At 37.9% G+C, this 18573-nt stretch overlaps 1 protein-coding gene across 1 annotated transcript in view; it reads left to right on the top strand.

Annotated features, from left to right (window-relative positions):
* Positions 1-18573, top strand: part of ADAMTS6 (ADAM metallopeptidase with thrombospondin type 1 motif 6) — a 346787-nt gene that overhangs the window by 239166 nt on the left and 89048 nt on the right. Inside the window, exons 13-14 of the mRNA XM_019532140.1 lie at positions 3006-3151; positions 7199-7262. Coding sequence (XP_019387685.1) covers positions 3006-3151; positions 7199-7262 — 210 coding nt within the window. The remainder of the gene's footprint in view (positions 1-3005; positions 3152-7198; positions 7263-18573) is intronic.

Below are 18573 nucleotides of genomic sequence, written 5' to 3'. Positions count from 1 at the left end.
CTTTATAGCTGGTTGGCTCTCTTTTAACTGGCTAGTCATTTTATCATGTGATAATTACTTTGCACATGTGGCTGGTCTAAATTTATTATGCACTTAACCAGTCAATTGCATAATATATGTAGCACGTTGCAGGAACCTATAGTAACAAAAGCAAAAACATTGTGCAGTGTGTCACAGGCAAAAAGCTAGGTGAATAAGTTGCTGCCAGTGGCCTGCCACTGTGATGGCAGACAAGGTATTAAGATAATTAATACTGATATCATCCTAAAAAGTGGACCATATCTTATTCTGTAAAGCAAAGAAAAAATCTCCACAGTTCTTGCTTGACTAAGTGGAAATAGTTTTTTTTCCAATTGCAAATCTTGTGAATAATTTGTCCCTGAGTGGAAATGTAAGTGCAGCCAGGTACTCCTGTTTCAAAGTGCAGAAAGGAGTAGCAGCATCCCCAGTCAAAACTCCCACCTCCTAACTGTGACAAACAGCCAATGTTTCTGAAGAAGGTGAACCACCACACAGCATTCAATAAAGCATTCATGGGAGGAAAATTCCTTCTTGGTTCCTACGGACAGGTAGTAGAATAACCGAATTAGTGGATATCTCCTATATGACAATCTTAATTTGGCAATTACAAATCCTAATTAAAATCTTAATATGAAATTTTCAAATGCTTTAATTTATATATCACATTATTGATTCCTGATATTTTTCATACTGAAATGATACTCCTTCAGTAGGGATGGAAGATTAATGATTTAATACTGGATTTTCATGAGGGATTGCCATATTTTGTTGTTCTCACTGGCATGTCTATACCATTAAGAGAGAGTAAATGTATTGTTGTGTGCCTAATGTGCAGGCTGTTCATCTGTTATGGGCACAGATAGCATGCTTCACTGTGGTAATCTCTATTGTGATCCTTTGACAATATAGAGATAACCACTGGGAATGTGGCCGCTGACTGTTTTTTGCAAATGCCCCACATTTATCATTTACCTGCTCCTCAGGTAACAGTATTATTTGTCTGTTCCTGAGAGCAGGTGGGGCCACCTTCCTTAGTGATGGGGAGATGATGGCTATTTTGAAAGAGAATATTTTTGTGAGTTTTCCTGAAAGAGATGTTCAGTAACTCCAGCCTCTGCTAAAGGATAAATATTCAGTTTGAAAAATAGAACAGCAAAAAAGAGCAATAACCCTAAATATTTCTTCTCAAAAGTTGTCTGTTTTACTCTGTATGAGAGAGAGCTCGTTTGAGGCATGTGGGAGAAAGAAATGGAATTTAGAGAACAATAGAGAGTACAAAACTAAGGTGTATATGCTGGCTTCTTTACAGTCCTCTGGAAAGAGAAAAGCAGGTCCAACCCAATTTAGCCAGCCAGTATGCTCTAGCTGATTTCTCATGCTCCAGAGTAATGTAAAATAGCCAGGACATATTGGTGAATCTTGCCATAAAAGTTAAACTTAAGTAAGTTTGTTATTTCATATTACTAGAGATATTACTTGGGAATGTTTCTTTGAATTTCTTGTTTAGTGTTCATATGTAGAATTCTAAATTAAAAAAATGAAATCTGCAGACAAAAATATATTAAAATGGAGTTGTTTCAAATTACATATCAGTAATTTCATGTTGTGCAATAAAAAACTATGAGAATAAATGACAGAGTATTTTTTTATTGACAAGAATATGAAATGTTAGTGTTCCTTCATTACAAATGATATTTACAGCATTATTTATACCAGAACATGCTTGATGATATAGAGTAGTGTTCAAGAACATAATCCTCTATTTAAAAAGCACCTTAAGTTTACTGTGGCTGCATCATGTAATTCTTATTCACAAAGAATTCCTAATGAAAATTGGTATTTCTTGAATAAGGTTGAAGGTTAAATTCTTATTTCAGTGGGAGTGTCTACACATTCATTAATGCAGTTTTGCTACTGTGCATTAAATTTAGTAACTCTACTAAATGTGCATTAAGCTGCTGTAATGAACAGTAGCAAAAGCACATACTTTTTTAGTGACAATGCTCAGTAGCCTATCTTTACTGTGAATTAGTATATTAGCATGGTTTTTGTTGTGATGCTTTAATGTGTAGTAAAATAGGCTGCTGCATGTTAAAGCGCATGTGTAGATATGCCCAGTTATACCTAGGTAAATTCAATGCAACTCAGTTTAGTTTCAGTAGAGTTATTTGGACTTTCAGCCATGTAACAGAAAGCAGAATTTTGTTGTAAGAAACAATAATAGGAGTTGGCTCTGTATGATGTAAATAAGATTTGTCAAATTGGACTTACAAAATAATTAGTTTAATTTATGTTCTAATTATTAATGTTGTTTTTACAATGGATTCATGGCTTTATGCATACAATAAGTCCAGCTATTATCTGAGCAGTACTTCAATATGCATGCTCATTTGGTTTTGGAACATATCACAAATATGTATGTATAATGGTTTTCTATACCCCTCTGTCCTTTTGGCATAATTTTTAGTGTAGATGAAATACAGCAACAAATTCTTCTTCCATTGTAACTTCACCCAGACTTTTTTTTTAAAATAAGAACAGATTACTATAGTAAAAATTCCATAGTGGGGAATTTTCCATGTTGCATTATCGAGCCATTAGTTGAATTATAGGTGGGGAGGTTTATTTAAATAATCTTCAAAATGGATCTTAATGCCTAAAAGAATTTGAGAGTTTTAGTCCCTTTAATGATACACACCAAGTAGGGTTGTGACTTAAGAAAAAAAGAAGAAAGAAGAAATTTGTCTTAAACTTTTCATGTGTTTTAGTCATCTATAATTCAGGGTTTAGCAAAATATAATTAACAGATCATACATACTTTCACTAATGTCTAAACATGGCTAGAAAAAGTAAAATATCAGTCAGTTATCTATACAGAGAATGCTAATGCCTATAATTGGTCATTGCCTGACCCTTATATTTTTCTGTCCTGATAACTCTATCAGCCTGAAAGCTAATTCTGTGTTTTCTGTGAAATCTTTCAGTGGTGTTATCAGGGAGAGTGCGTACCTTTTGGCACTTGGCCCCAGAGCATAGATGGGGGTTGGGGTCCGTGGTCAATATGGGGAGAGTGCAGCAGGACCTGCGGGGGAGGAGTCTCCTCATCCATAAGACACTGTGACAGTCCAGCGTAAGTAGCTAAAGTAAGCCGAAGCCAACAAAAAGATATATTTGGAAATTATTCAAAACTGTGGTTTCACATGTTATCTGTAAAAACGTTTCACTGGTGTGCCAACACTTGTCTTCAAAATAGCAGACAGGAACAGCTATGCAGGAGAAGCTTGCTAGACATACTTTCACATTTTTAAATGTATGCATTATGCATGTACTATAAAGCCAGTCACTCTCTAAATTTATTAGTAATTGACAAGCTTTCCTTCTCAAATTTCCTATTTATGCAAAAGTTTGTTATTTACACCTTAGATATGCTTCTGTTTTTAGATGTGATTGTCTCAAATATTTGCCTGAATCTAAAATAACTATTATTAATTAATATTAAAAATATCAGAATATTTAAAACTTTTGAAATACAGTGATTTTCATATATATTACAATGACTAATAATACCATAAATACAGTAAATTTTCCTTTTGTCACATCCAACAGTAATTACTTTTTCTGAGCTGCTTCTATCCACTCAAATGGTTTAACTATTCCTTTCCCCACCATTACTATCACTTGGCCAACCTTCTCCTCTACTTTAGGTTGATTTCTTCCGTGCTGCTCCTGTTGTTTGCTGGTGTGTCTGCTTTATCCAGTCCTGTTGCTTCTATCATCCCCATCTGCTTCTCTGTCTTAATTAATGTTTCAGAAGAGGTTTATCAGGTGGCTGCTCTTCTTTATGTTGTCACTGATTCTCATTTTAAGTCTAAAATGCCTCTTTATCCCTATTGTTGTTCTTTGCTGAAGGGACCTCAGCTTTTTCTACCACTGTTTGCTCTGTAGGTTCCTCATTCCAGCTATAGTTCCCATGCAACTGGAACATTTTCACCCTTACCTTTGTTCAAGTCATGCCTAATGGTATTCATTTCAATCCCCACCACTATTTCCTGTGTACCTAGGATCACTCTTCTTTAATACAGTAGGTTCTTTTGCTCCTTCCCTCTCAATTTTTCCCTAACTTTGGTCACTCCTTCCTTCTCTACTGCTTTCTTTAGATTTGGGACTTCTGCCTGTTATGTCAGTCTTTTCTATGTCAGGCTGCATTCACCTCATCATTGCACTGTGTAGATCAAACTGCTTCTGTCCAGTCACCATAGTTTATGGTCCACAGCATCATGATATATTGCTTATGACATTGTGGCTGTGCAAGATGGGCTGTTCACACCCTCAGCACTAGAAATATCTGCCAAACACATGCTAAACATTCTTAAATTTAAAATTGCTATTTGCATAAATATAATAAAAACATTTTATACTATTATGAAAACTTCATAATAACTGAAACAAATGCATCTTTTAGCATCAATAAAAATAACTTTTAAAGTAGTTGTAAATTATGTTCTTTTGATCTGATCCTGCTTCCACTGAAGGAAATGGTCAAATGGAAAAATAATTCATTTGTCATTGTAATGCACAGTATCTAAATGTTCCTAATGTTAACATTTCAAAGCTTAGCAAATGAATGAAAATACTACCGTATTTACTTGAATATAAAACAAGGTCTCCCCCACAATCAACATGTGGGGGGGAAAGCCTCTTATCTTGCATTCACCTACAAGGGAATCTGGCTAAATATATTATCTATTATTCAACTGCTGCCAAAAGCAAATGGAAACCAAATACAAAGTTGATTAAAAGCACAACTATAAAATGCATGTTCTGATATGGAGCAAACATACTGATGGGAACCTACCATAAGGTTAGGTTAGGTTAATGTAACCCATCTAAATAACATATATGGTAGTCCCCACTGCGCACAGTCTCCCTCAGCACTGATTCTTTTTCAAGTCATAGTGAACCACTTCATTGAATACATTTCAATTTCCTCTTCATTCCAGCAGCTGAGCTACACCTTTCTTTCCCATTTCCAGTAAGGCCAGTTTTTTAATCAACCTTAAATGTCTAGCAAACATCACCAAACAGAGCCCCAAACAGCTTACCTAGAATCCCTCTTTTACCCCCTATCTCAGCATATTGCATATGATAAAAGTGTGGCCTTGCCCTCCATGACATGGAGCCAGACCTCATCTGCATATACATTTTTGGAGGATCCCAGGACTCATGACAAGAATACCTGTTTCCAGTCATGAATGGGGAGCTGTTTAGCTTATGGAAACTTTGCTGGGGCTATCTGGAGTATAAACACATAGGACACCTATATGTATGCCTGATGCCTGCTCTGACACAGGCTAATTACATGTGCCCAACACATTGGGAAAGACTTGATTGAGTTTGCGGGTGTGTGCTAATTAGCAGGTTCCAGAAACCTCACTGTCACATGTATTCACTGTTCCTGTGCTTCAAAATGGCAGTGCAGACACTTTAACTAAAACTTGTCAAACAACTGAAGTCAAACAAGCTTTAGTTAAAGCACGCCCACCGCCATTTTGAAGTATGGGGCGCTGAATACATGAGATGCTGTAGGTGCTTTAATTAGAGTGACTCATGAAAGCCACTTTAATTAAAGCATCCCCTTTCTCCCTCCCCTTGAGCATGTGTAAAGATACCTATATTGAGCAGAGCTGAGCTGTGGGATCATTATGGCTTGAAACATTACTGTCTCTGCTGGGGACCAGCCCAATGAATTTAGTGGTAAATTATGAGCCTTTTGAACTAATACCTTGCATAATTTGTACTATATGCAAGTACATACAAAAGTATTGCTTAAAAATGTCTTTATGGAGTACCTGTGCTAAAACTTGCGGTAGTTTCAAAAAAGGTAAAATGCATCCATTTTGAATGAAGTAGGTCTATGAGTACCGGTAGTAACTTCCATATATACAAGTTACTAAAGGTATGTTTATTTCTAGGTTGGTATTTTCAAATTTGCTTCTCACTTCTGTGTGCTCAGTGGGGAGCAGGGTCTGACACTAAGGAAGTGGGGAAGGAGCTGCAGGGGAATGAAGTTGGTGGGAACAGAGGCCAAGGAGGCTGCCTGACCCCCCCGCCCCCGATTTATTTTTCCTACTATACAAGTGGGAGGGGGACAAATTCAAGGCAAACCTCCAGTTAGATTCTATACCTGGAAAAGGGTAACGATTTTCTAAATTTCTACATATAAAAACTAATTATTGTGAGGTCGTCTTATAATCAGTGTCATGTTATATTCTAGTAAATACGGTATTTCCATTCTATTATGATAAGGTTTAAATCGCCTCAACTGATATGGCTGTTATTTTATGATGATGTCATCTGATTAAGGAAACTATAAACTATTAATAGTAGGAAAATCTGTATTTTATATTTTTTCTAATTATTTGTAGCTATCTTAATATCCTTTGAAATAAAAATGGAACACTGAGATTCTATTTTTACCTACTTTCAATCTGCATGTTACCTGTTAATGCTTTGGTTCCTGATTCAACTCCCACTGAAGTCAATGGTAGTCTTCCTTGATGAAAGAAGCCGTTGATGTAACTGGGGACTCTATGGGTCAATTTTTGTTCAGTCATATTATTATAAATCTGCAATACATGTGTGGCTTCATTATAATTATTTATTATTACAAACTTAGCGCTGTCTAATTTAGAACAGAATCACATTTTCAGCTGATAAAGAATGAAGCTTTTGCAACTTATTTCAATATTGTAACAGACAATTTCTATATATTCTTGTTATATTTACAAATGTAATCAGTGGAATAAAATACAATATAGGCTGTTTTATATTATTTTTCTAATTTTAAAGGCCAGTAAATCAATAATTCAAAGGTATGTCATTTAACTGCAGTTTTTTGTACATACTTTAATTTGTAATTGTTTCGATTTATGCAAATATTACGTACAATTGGGAGTTTGAAGTGTTTGGCATTAACCTACCTCTGTTCCTATTGAGGAAAATGATAAAATTCTTATTCATTCTGATGGGAAAAGAGTTAAGCCTGCTTAGATCACTTTTGAAAATCCCACCCTAGAATTATACTTGCTTATTTATTTATATCTTATACATATATATGTATATACAACATAAAAATCATATATATATTTATGCAACATGTAAATGAATGTGTTTTCAGACCTTCAGGTGGAGGAAAATACTGTCTTGGAGAAAGGAAACGTTATCGCTCCTGTAATACAGATGTGAGTAAAACTACATCCCAGTATAAAAGTTAATCAGCTTCCTTTATCTCTAGAAGTCAATGGACAAATCATATCCTGGTTCAACTTCATTTACTGCACTGGAATGATGGACGTAGTGAATGTTGTACTCCATGGCTCTGTAGCACAGGGAGGTTTGCTTAATATATAGGTTCCGTACATGTTCTGTCACCTGTAAATGCCCATGTCTATACCTATCATTCAAATAGAGGTGAGCACAGTTTAAGCTTGCAAGATGGGGCTATGCTGTATGGGTATGTAGCAAGGCTAAGCTACAAACCATCCTTTCTTTCAGTTTCCCCTCGCCAAGAACACTGTACTTTGCTTGGTGAGTGTAACATAGTAAGAAAACTCAAGTACAGATACTAGTAGCATACCCAGAGTTCTTTAGACCTATATCTTTTTCTTATTTAACAATACTACCTATCTAGTTCACACTAAAAATACATAGAGCCACAGGGTCCAAAACCCACTGACATAAAATGAACTAAAATTATTTACAGCAGGCAAAACAATAGTTACACGAAATCAATTAAAAGCTTTTAGCCAATAGAGAGCAAAATGTCATTTAAGAACCATTTACTCCCTAAAAGACTATAGCAACCTCCTCTTTGTGGGCCTTGTAATTTAAAAACTATATAAAAACATGCCTAGGAAGTGTCAGTGTATACGTGGTGATTGAGTAGTAACTGTGGCATAAATCATAGAATCATAGAAAATCAGGGATGGAGGGGACCTCAGGGAGGTCATCTAGTCCAACTGCCTGCTCAGAACAGGACCATTTTTAACCAGATTACCCCAGTCAAGGCTTTGTGTACCCAGGTCTTAAAAACCTCCAAGGATGGTGATTCAACAATTTGTCTAGGTAACCTGTTCCAATGCTTTACGACCCTCCTAGCAAGAAAGTTTTTCCTTTTATATAACCTAAACTTCCCTTGCTGAAACTTGAGACCATTGCTTTTTGTTTTATCATCTGTGACCACTGAGAACTGTCTAGCTCCATCCACTTTGTAACCACCCTTCAGGTTGTTGAAAGCTGCTATAAAATTCCCACTTAGTCTTCTCTTCTTTTAGACTAAATAAGCCTAGTTCCTTCAGCCTCTCTTCTTAAGCCATGTTTCCTAGTCCTCTTACCATTTTCATTGCCCTCTTCTGGACTCTCTCCAATGTATCTACATCCTTTCTGTAGTGGGGGGCCCAAAAGTGGACACAGTACTCCAGATGTGGCCTAACCAGTGCTGAATAGAGGGGAAGAATCATTTCCCTCAGTCTGTTGGCAACACTTTTACTAATGCAGCCCAGTTTGCCATTAGCCTTCTTCACAACAAGGGCACACAGTTGGCTTATACTCAGCTTCTTATCCACTGTAAATCATAGGTCCTTTTCTGCAGAGCTACTCCTTAGCCAGTAGTCACCAGCCTGTACTGGTATATGGGATTGTTCCATCCTAAGTGCAGGGCTATGCATTTATCCTTACTGAACCTCATGAGATTTGTTTTGGTCCAATCCTCCAATTTTTTCAAGGTCTCTTTGAATCCTAGCCCTACCCTTCAGATGGGGTATCTGCCAGATCTGTTAAGAATACATCATCCTTATCCTCCAAGTTCAGCAAGCTTCAACATTTCAGAAAATTATCAAACATCTTTTGAATCAACTCCCCAACACTATAAATAGTTGTCCCACAATCAAAAGCAGAGCATCTACAGTGAACTTAACCCCTTTTCTGCCCTTTCAGCTAAGAGGAAAAGAAAACTTGTCACAAAATATACCTACAATAGTCCGTTCCTAGAAAGGTTCCATCTTGACAGAGGTCTGTAACATTTGCACTGCAATGCAATGCGAGCAATCAGAGGAAGGCTTCCCTGGCTCAACTTACTATGGATATAAGCCAAGGGATGAGTATATATTGCTGCCTAGACATATCCAAAGACTTGACCTGAACAGTCTTAAGTGCTTAGCCAAGTAAATATCTGAGTACTTTTTAGTAACAAAGGATGTTTTTGTATAATTGTTCTTTGACTTCTTTGACTTAGCTTCATCAGTCAATTAAAAAAATCTATATTGACCTATTTTCTGTATTTTATTGTTTATATTTTTTTACCTGAAACTTAAGGTTATGCATAGTCATTTTGTAGATCACTTTGGCCTTTTACTTGGAAACTACCTTCATATGCATTGATGATTTGTGTTTATATAATTATTAAGAAAAACAATAAGGCATCAAGTTGAATTATAACAGGGATAAACTGGCACAAGATAACAGGACACACTGGGAAGAATTAATAGTTAGAAGTACAGAAGTTTCAAGTTAGCACCCTATTGCACAATTTCACTATTTTCAGTGCTACTCTCTGAATCTTCCCAGGGTTACTGCTTTATTGCAAACATATGCAAGCAGACCTAGTAAAAAAAAAATAAAAAAAATCCAGCTACTTTTTTTGAATGAAAACATTTACATTTAAAATGTTTACATATATATTTTATGAAATCATAATTTCAGTAAGCAAAATAAAACCTTTTTGTCACCTATTTGTTTCTCTCCCCCTTTACCCTAATTTCATTTTTTTATTTTACTATTTTCTATTTTACTTTTTGACCCATTATGCTTGATTTAGGAATAAGCAAATTTAGGGTAAATAAGGGGTGCACTGAGATCTAGATGGGAATGAGTAAGATGGCCATGTATTCATTTGAATAAATTTATTTCCCAAGGCCATTTATTCATTTGAGCATAATATGGGCAACTGTTTTCTTTACTTATTTTCCCCTTCAAAAATATATTCCCTCTTTGTTCTCCTAAACCTTGCAGTAGATGTAGAGGCCATCCAATTCCCTTAAACATTTAGAATGTGGCCTCAGTGATGCAGGACATTGTATATGGAACCTCCATATTATGCCTAAACTGAGAAATAGCAAAGTTAGTAGCTACAGAGAATCACCCATTTTAGGAAGGACAGTGGTCTTTGTCACAAAGACTTGGTTTCAGGAAAATTGGTAAGTTCTAATATGCAAGATTAAAACTGGATATGTAAAAGTAATTGCCACTTGTTAGTCACATGTAGATAAAGACAGAAAGATAAAGACATAATCCTGGGGTTATAGAGAATTTAGTAAGTTGGACACTAGCCGAAGGAGGTGATACTTTCTCCCTTAGGTGGTTAGATTTGGCATGGTGACAGCAGCTGGGGGATGAAGGCATAAACTTCATTGGTACACCAAGTATGCAACATGCATATTTTAGATTTATGGCACCATAAGCTATATACCATATTTTCTTATATACAACATACCCCTAAATAAGATATGTTCCTTGTTTTTGAAAGGCAGAAGATCTTTCCTTGCTTCTGCAGCAAGAGCTTCTGCCAGGTGGAAGGAGAAAGTGTCTACAGCCATCAGCTACAGAGTCCCACATGCAGCACTGCAATGTTATTACTATTACTATATTTCCTTAATTATAATGAATACCTTGATTTCTAGCAGGTACATGTTGTGTACAAGAAAATATGGTATAACTTTTATATTGAGGTATGCTGGTCTTTTTGGTAAAAATTCTTGCAGCTATACCACATATATATAGAGTTCTCCATTTCTTACATTTAAAAAATCAATTTTTAAAACTATCATGAGAAAATCTCATATTTTTAGTTCCCAGTAGGCCTCTTACTTCAAAAACTTACCTCATACTGTATACAGGCATTTAAAATGTTCTCCTTTATTAACATGATTTTCAATATTTGTGTGTGTGTGTATACTGTGTGTATAATTATTGAAAATATGTATATTGTTTATCAGTGTGTGTGTGTATGTGTATGTGCTCCGCAATTTAAAAAGGATGTGGAAAAGCTTGAGAGAGTCCAGAGGAGACCCACTTGTATGATCTGAGAGCAGGAGAACAGGCCCTATGATGAGAGGCTGAGAGCCATGGGACTCTTCAGCCTGGAAAAGGGCAGGCTCAGTGGGGACCTGGTGTCTGCCTATAAGTATATAAGGGGTGTGCATTAGGATCTGGGGGAATGCCTGTTCACCAGAGTGCCCCAAGGGATGACAAAGTCAAACAGTCACAAACTCCCCCAAGACCGTTTTAGGTTACACATAAGGAAAAACTTCTTTACTGTCCGAGCCCCCAAAGCCTGGAATAGACTCCCTCCAGAGGTGGTGCAAGCATCTACTCTGGACTCCTTTAAGAAACGTTTGGACATTTATCTCATTGGGATCCTTTGACCCCAGCTGACTTCTTGCCTCTGGGGCAGGGGGCTGGACCCGATCTTCTGAGGTCCTTTTCAGCCCTAACGCCTATGAAATCTATTAAATACATATATATAGAAAGCCTTTTTAATAAAGAACATCTAAAGTGCCTGTATATAGTATGTGGTAATTTTTTGAAGTAAGAGGCCTACTGGGGACTAAAAATGTGAGATTTACTCATGATATTTTTAAAAATGGAATTTTTTTTAGTGTAAGAAAAGAAAAACTCAGTCTGTGATCACTTCAAATTTTGGAAGGCTGGAGTTTCTCAATTTATTAATTTGCAATTATTTTCAAAGATTTGAGGTAGAAAAAGGTATGCAGGTTTGACAGATAAGCAAATGTAAGTTATAGCATATAGTGATGGAGTTGTAGTCGGCCGGTGCTTGAGCAAGATCAGTTTGTAGATGAAAACAAGCTACATGAAGCTGAACCTGAGCGGTTGGTGGTCAGAGGAAAAGAATTAGTAGATCCACAGTACTGTCTCTTCTAACTGAAAATGAAATCTCACCACTGGTCATCTCAGTCCTCAGTTTATGAGTGTGCTTGGGTTTCTTAACTCATGCTACAGGGATTTATTTGGTAGCCATGTTGGTCTGAGACAAAAAGAAATGCAAATACTATGTCTCTTAGTTTAGAGATGATACCTGTTATTAGACCAACTAAGAAATCAAAAAAAAAAAATCTTTTTCTGCAAGCTTTTGGGCTCACATGCTCTTCATCAGGCTCAAGGAAAGTTAAAGACGGTAAAAAGTCCCCATAGGTAGGAAATAAACTTCATTTTTGCACAGAGAAAGCTGAAGATGGAAATCTGTCCATCTGGGTCCATGAGAGTGTCTTTGTGAGGCAGGATTCTGTGGCAAGCAGGTTTATTTTCTACCTATGGGGACTTTTTACTTTCTTTAATTTTCCTGAGTCTTATGAAGGGTGTGTGAACCTGAAAGCTTGCAGAAATATAATTTTCTTTTGCAATTTCTTAGTTGGTCTAATAAAAGGTATCATCTCTGAACCAGGAGTTCTAGATTTTTGCATTTCTTAACTGATGCTAAGATCACATAACAGTAGATCTTTCTACCTTCTTTGATTGGCTATGTGATTCTTTCCCATCTTGAAGGACAGTGCCATGCCTGTAGTTATTCATGCTTTTCTTACCTCACAGTTGGACTACAGCTATGCCATCTTCAGCCCTTAGGCAACTCTAGCCAATACAGAATGCTGCAGTGATTCTCTTCAGTAACACAAGCTTCTGTGAATGCATCCAATTGTCTTCTAATCTCTACACTGGCTTCCCATTAACTATCAAATCAAGTTCATGGTCTTGTTCCTTATCTTCAAGTAATTCAATGCGCATAGGATAGCTAAAAGTCACCTGAAATTTTGGGATTAACCTGATCAACAACACTGGTCCTCTGTCACAACAAAACTGTACTTGGATCCAAAGAGTTTTGATAGCTTGGAAAAAGAAATGGTACCAAGCATGCCACCACCCCTTCCTCCTCACTACCAGACAGGTACCCTGCCCTACAGGGGTTAATGAAAAGCTTTGGCTAGACATTAAGTAACTGATTTATATCATAGCTCCAGATAAAGGTTGTTTACAACACTCCATTGAAAATGTTTTATTGATTGACTGCAGAGGTGGCCAAACTTCCTAATCCTTCTAGCCACAAACCCAAATCCTGGTATGGCTGAGAGCTGAGGAACACAAAACTTTTAGGATATGCATGTCCCAGAGTCAACTCTCAGATTGAACTGGTAGCATGTTATGCATATAATTATAGTAATGCATTTGTACATTTTTCTTTTTAATATCTTTTTTCATTGAATTGTGAGAAATACATAGTGTATATAATAGTTTAGTATTCCCCTAAGTTGTTTAATCTTTTTTGTTATGTGGTGTGTGTTTTAGAAGCCAGGAAACCTAACTAAAACTACAGTGTATATATATGTAAGAAGGCTTTGTATGTTGTATATATAGGTTTTTGTATTTCTGTAACAGTACTATTGTGTTTGACCCATAATAATTTAATATAAAAGCCCATATCATCTCCACAATATCCAGGTACTTTTTTTTTCTTGCTGCAGCTTTTCTACAGTTCATAATTCTACTTGATTATACTAACTCACCCTTTAAAAGAGATCTGAAAGAAATATTTGCAAATACTTCTAGTCAGTTTGGCAGGCAAGTAGTACAAGATAATTCACTGGATATTTTTAACCAATTGTGAGTTTTTCATAAGAATTAGAGGGAGAATATGCAAAAGAGAAATCAGACTCCGCTGGGTGAATTTCTAACCTAAGAGGCCTGTTCCAGCCCTGCATTTTCATGATCATAGAATGTTCTTTTTTTGGTCTAGGACAGGGGTTCTCCAACCCTGGCCTGCAGACCAGATCCTGCCCACAGAGCCATGTCATCTGGCATGTAGGGCTCCCCATAGGTCTGGAAATTTTGCCAATCAGGATGCAGTGGCAATTAACACTGCCACCGCTCTCCCATCACCAAATTTCTAAACCCTGCACAGCTGGTTGGCCCTGGTCAGGCCTTTCCCACACAGTTGGATCAGGTCCCAGCTGTGATGTTCCCTTTTGGTTAGATCAGGCCCTAGCTAGGCCATTTCCATGCAGCTGGATTGGGCCCCAGCTGGGCCTCTACTGCATACCAGATCAGGCCTGTGGACCAGATCCAGCCTGCAGACCTACCTGGCACCACTCAAGCAGTCCATGGGTCAAAAAAGGTTGGGCACCACTGGTCTAGTATAATTGGCACTCAAGAATTTCTGTTGCTTATTCTGTTGTGTGTGATTCCTATTAAAATTACTCTGTGCAAGGAAACTGAACCCTGGGATTGGTTTCAAAAGTGTGTGTATGCAGGGGGAAAGCTGCTGCATTAGGCTGTTTAGCAGCTGTTACATTATAGCAAATTTGATGAGTAGGAATCTATAGCTGTACAAGTGTAACAAAACCACAAGGGACACATAAACCTCAGCTGTTCCTGGGCATGCTCAGTCTGCACAGCTACCTGTATATAGACTTCCAACCTGTGTGTAAATGTCATTAGTGGCAATTTAGACAACCAAAAATGCTGTTTTGTACTCTCTGTGTTGGGGCTTTTTGTGTCCATACCTATCAAACTACCTGTCAGTAGTTTAAAAAGGTATTACTCCTTGAAGTTTCTACTATTCATAAACAAAACCAAACCTCCGGCCTAACTCTTGTTTCAGGGCTCAGTTCATTTTCCTGCCCTTTGCTTTAACTGTATTTTCATATTTTTAACTTCAGCGTATACTCCTACACTCCTACCAGGCATATTTTTCATCCAAATTTTCAGATCATTGACTTTGTAATACTGAAAGCATCTGCTTATGGAAACATTGAGATCAGCAGAAAAGAACATTAGCTAGTGAGTCCTAGAAATAAAAAGTAGTGGAATGAACAGTTATAAGAAACTTACTCCTTATCACCAAGCCACTATGTAAGTGTCAAAAAATATAGATACTTATGCAAACCCTTGGACTTTTAGTGATTGGAAACCAGTCTGTACTTCTAACAGAACAGAAGTTCAGCACGTAAGACTGGTCTATACCCATAACAGAACAGAAGTTCAGCACACCTAGACTGGTTTAAAAATGGTGGAACCCAGTCTAAGATTTGTACACCCGCCACCAAAGAACAAATGTGTGTTCTGTTCACTACTGATCTAAACTATGCCTCTTACAGAAAACTGCGTAACTTTGATCGATTCCACCTTGGGTTTTTTGAAAGTCTATACCTAGCTGCTATCTCACTGTTTTATGCACAGACATGCATGTAGAATGATTCCTATCTTCCAGTCTGTTATTTCTGATTTGCAGTTATGTAATGAGCTCTCTGTTGAATGTTGTCTGGGTTTCAACCACAATTTCTCTGGCTCTGCTTTTTGTCCCGTTCATTATGAACTCTGGTGTTTTCCTGGGAGAGACTCCTAATAAATTCATGTTGTTGTAGTCTGTCTGTCTTGATGCTCTAGGATCACAGAACACTGGGTTTCTTTGAGACCACAGCTTTGTTGCTATGTCTACATTGGTCCGGTGATTTATTAACGGTGTTTCAAACTATTTATATTAGCCCCACATTTAAACATTTTGAAACCCATTTTCAGAGTCTGACTCAGTATTTTTTTATTACTTCAGCACAGTCTGCTCAGTGCCAGGCTTCAAACTTTCATTTGATGCCTTTGGGGCCATTTCTGTCTCAAGATTTACAGTGCAGTACAACATTTTAAAATTACCTTCTTGTTTTGCAATTTCACTTTAAGGATTTTGCCCTTTTTTTCAATAGAGATAAATGGAGAAGCTAAAAAAAAGGTAACAGAAAGATGCCTGTAATAGCTGAGCACAACTACTGTACCTTATGCATAGTGTGTGCATGATGCAGATCTGTTTGTCAGTTTGTACAGGTAAGCTTCAAGGAGGGCATCTAAAGTCTTACTAAATTCAGCCTAAAGTCACTCGGATTAATTTGAATGATTTATCTCCAGAGCAGAATTAGGTTCCTGAGATGAGTTCCTCCAGCTGGCTGCCTTAATTGAGAATATGTGGCCATGTAGTGACAGACTCAAGTTGCTGTCAGAGCCTAGTGGATCTATCTAATCATTTGAATTGAAGCTGCCTGCACCATCATCAAAACCAAATTCAGACACACTTGCTATGTTGGCAAACAAAGTTTTACTGTAGCTACAGTCTTTTTTAGGAATCGCGCATTTGCAATATCAAACATTTGTAGCAGTGCCAAAAACCAAAAATACAGAGGAAGCAGAGATCTATTACAGATGACATAAGATTTTGGTGAAGCAGCTCTGTGTTGTATTGAAATCTTGAGATGTATCAGTTTTCATCAAAGTGCAGTATTTGGCAAACAATGTGCAAAACTAAGAGGTGGTGTCTGATGACTGATTTGCTCCCCTTATTTAGGTTTATAATCAAGATCATCTTAGAAATGACTATACAATCATTTATTCACAATGTACCTATACTGCTTTTGATGCAGTTCACTGAAGGATGCAGTTAACTGAAGGATCTCCATTTCCACCCAGGCCAACACCTGTTCATATCACTGCAGATAAAATGGCTTCACTACAAATTCAGTGCATCATGTGGCCGAGATCTTGTGGATGACAATGCAAAATCCTTCTTTGGCATCAACAGCTGTCTTATTGATTATTTGCTTGTGCACGATTCTGATGATGATGAAGTAGACTCATATCCAAGGGCAAAAGGGAGCAAGTTTTGACTGTCATGGAGGATCTGACCTTTGCCCTGAGACCTCTGCTCAGTATTTCAGAACTAGCCTGGGGCATTTCTTTATTTGGACTTTATTCAATTCTTACTTTCCTCGTCCTGTTGTCAACAGCTGATAAGAAACATATATTACCTGGGGATGCCCCTGGAAATATCTCCCATGCTCCTTGGGAGCTCAGATAAACTAGAAAAAAGACCAGCCAAACTTATACTACTGCATTCCAGAACTCTGCAATTCAGCAGTGCTTGCAGGCCACAGCTGCTGTCTTGAAAGTTGTAGATTAGCAGAAAGGTCAGTTTCAGTTATTAAAGAAAGCTCATTCAGTGGCTAACTTCTTCCTTAGGTGTAGTTCAGGTGTGAGTGGACATTTGAAAATATTGATCAGAACTGAAATCAGGTATGTGTACACCTTGGAAGTAGGAGAGAGTGAGAGTGGCTGCCTCAGGATAGTAATACGTATGCATGGCTGCAGATGTCTAGTTTCTATTGAAAGGTGAAATAAAAGCTTGAGGACCTACCACACACAAAGAAGAGCCTAACTGGTGACATTAGAACATTGAGCCTGGGGAACATTGTCTCATTCTAGTATTAGTGCCCTACTCTAACCTGTTCTACAGAGAGGGAAAAGAAAAACATTTTCCTGGAACCCAGCCTTCCCATGGATGAACAGCCATTTTCATGTTTCGCAGCCTCAGATCTTTTCAAATAAGATGGTTATAAGCTCTGTGTAATAGCCTAAATGCCACAGAGCAGGTTTTCAATTAAAAAGAAAAAAACCATGTTGTTCTTTCCATAGACCATTTTGAAATAATGTTGCTTCTAGAAAAGAGTCACTGTTTAAGGCAGTGGTTCTCAAGCTTTTTAGACTCAAGGCACCCCTCAAAAATGCCAGCTCTTAGTTTTAATTCTTTTTTTGGAAATATAATAGAGGAATTCTGTTACAAAGAACTCATAGGCTGTCTTCCCATGAATGTGGGTGTGTGTTTTCCTGGGGACAACTATCAGCAGGACACCTTGTTCTAATACTAGTTGTCCCTGGGAAACACCGGTACTATGAGCCCTCTGGCGTGTGGCAGGTTATCCTGGCTGGGGTTGGGGAGACTGGGGCCAGCATTGGGCTGGCCCCAGCAGCCTTACGTAGGGCTACTGGGACAGCAGCAGCAATGATCCTGTCGCTTAGAGCCTGGCCAGCAGCAGGAGCATGGTTCCAGCTGGCTGGACTGAAGTTTTGAGCAGTACATGCTGTCCCTGTGTGCACCGCTTTGCTGTTTTTCATGGGGGTTTTTTGAACTCAGGATATCTAGAGGACAAATAAAAACAAACCCCTGCTGCCCCCCTACAGCATGGAGAACAGCTGAATGTGCAGTATGTAGCATCATAGACGTGTTTGTGATGCCACATAAGGCATGGCCACGCTCATCTTGACATGGCTCTAAAGACCATGACGGGTCAGGATGTTTCTACAACTATGAATTTCTAATTGAAATCTTTGGCTGTGTCCAGATTAAGTGCGCATGTGTAGTCTGCAGTGCCTCAGACCTGTTTGAGGCACCACAAACTGCACATGGTTCATGTGTAACTGTTTGCCACACTGTAAATTTTATACCAGGAACTCCTGGTATAAAAATAAATGGGGCAACTGCACCCCTCCCCCCCCCGAGCATGCTCCAAGAGTGTGTACCCGAGCAACTAGAGGCTGGGTCCTCCAGAGACTGTCTCCAACTGCTGTATTTGTCTCCTGGCTCCTCCAGCATGCTGGGAGCCAGGAGAA

This window comes from Crocodylus porosus, unplaced genomic scaffold, assembly GCF_001723895.1.
Source record: "Crocodylus porosus isolate Cpor-Errol unplaced genomic scaffold, CroPor_comp1, whole genome shotgun sequence".
Lineage (NCBI taxonomy): Eukaryota > Metazoa > Chordata > Crocodylia > Crocodylidae > Crocodylus > Crocodylus porosus.
This window is presented reverse-complemented; position numbering and strand designations above follow the sequence as displayed.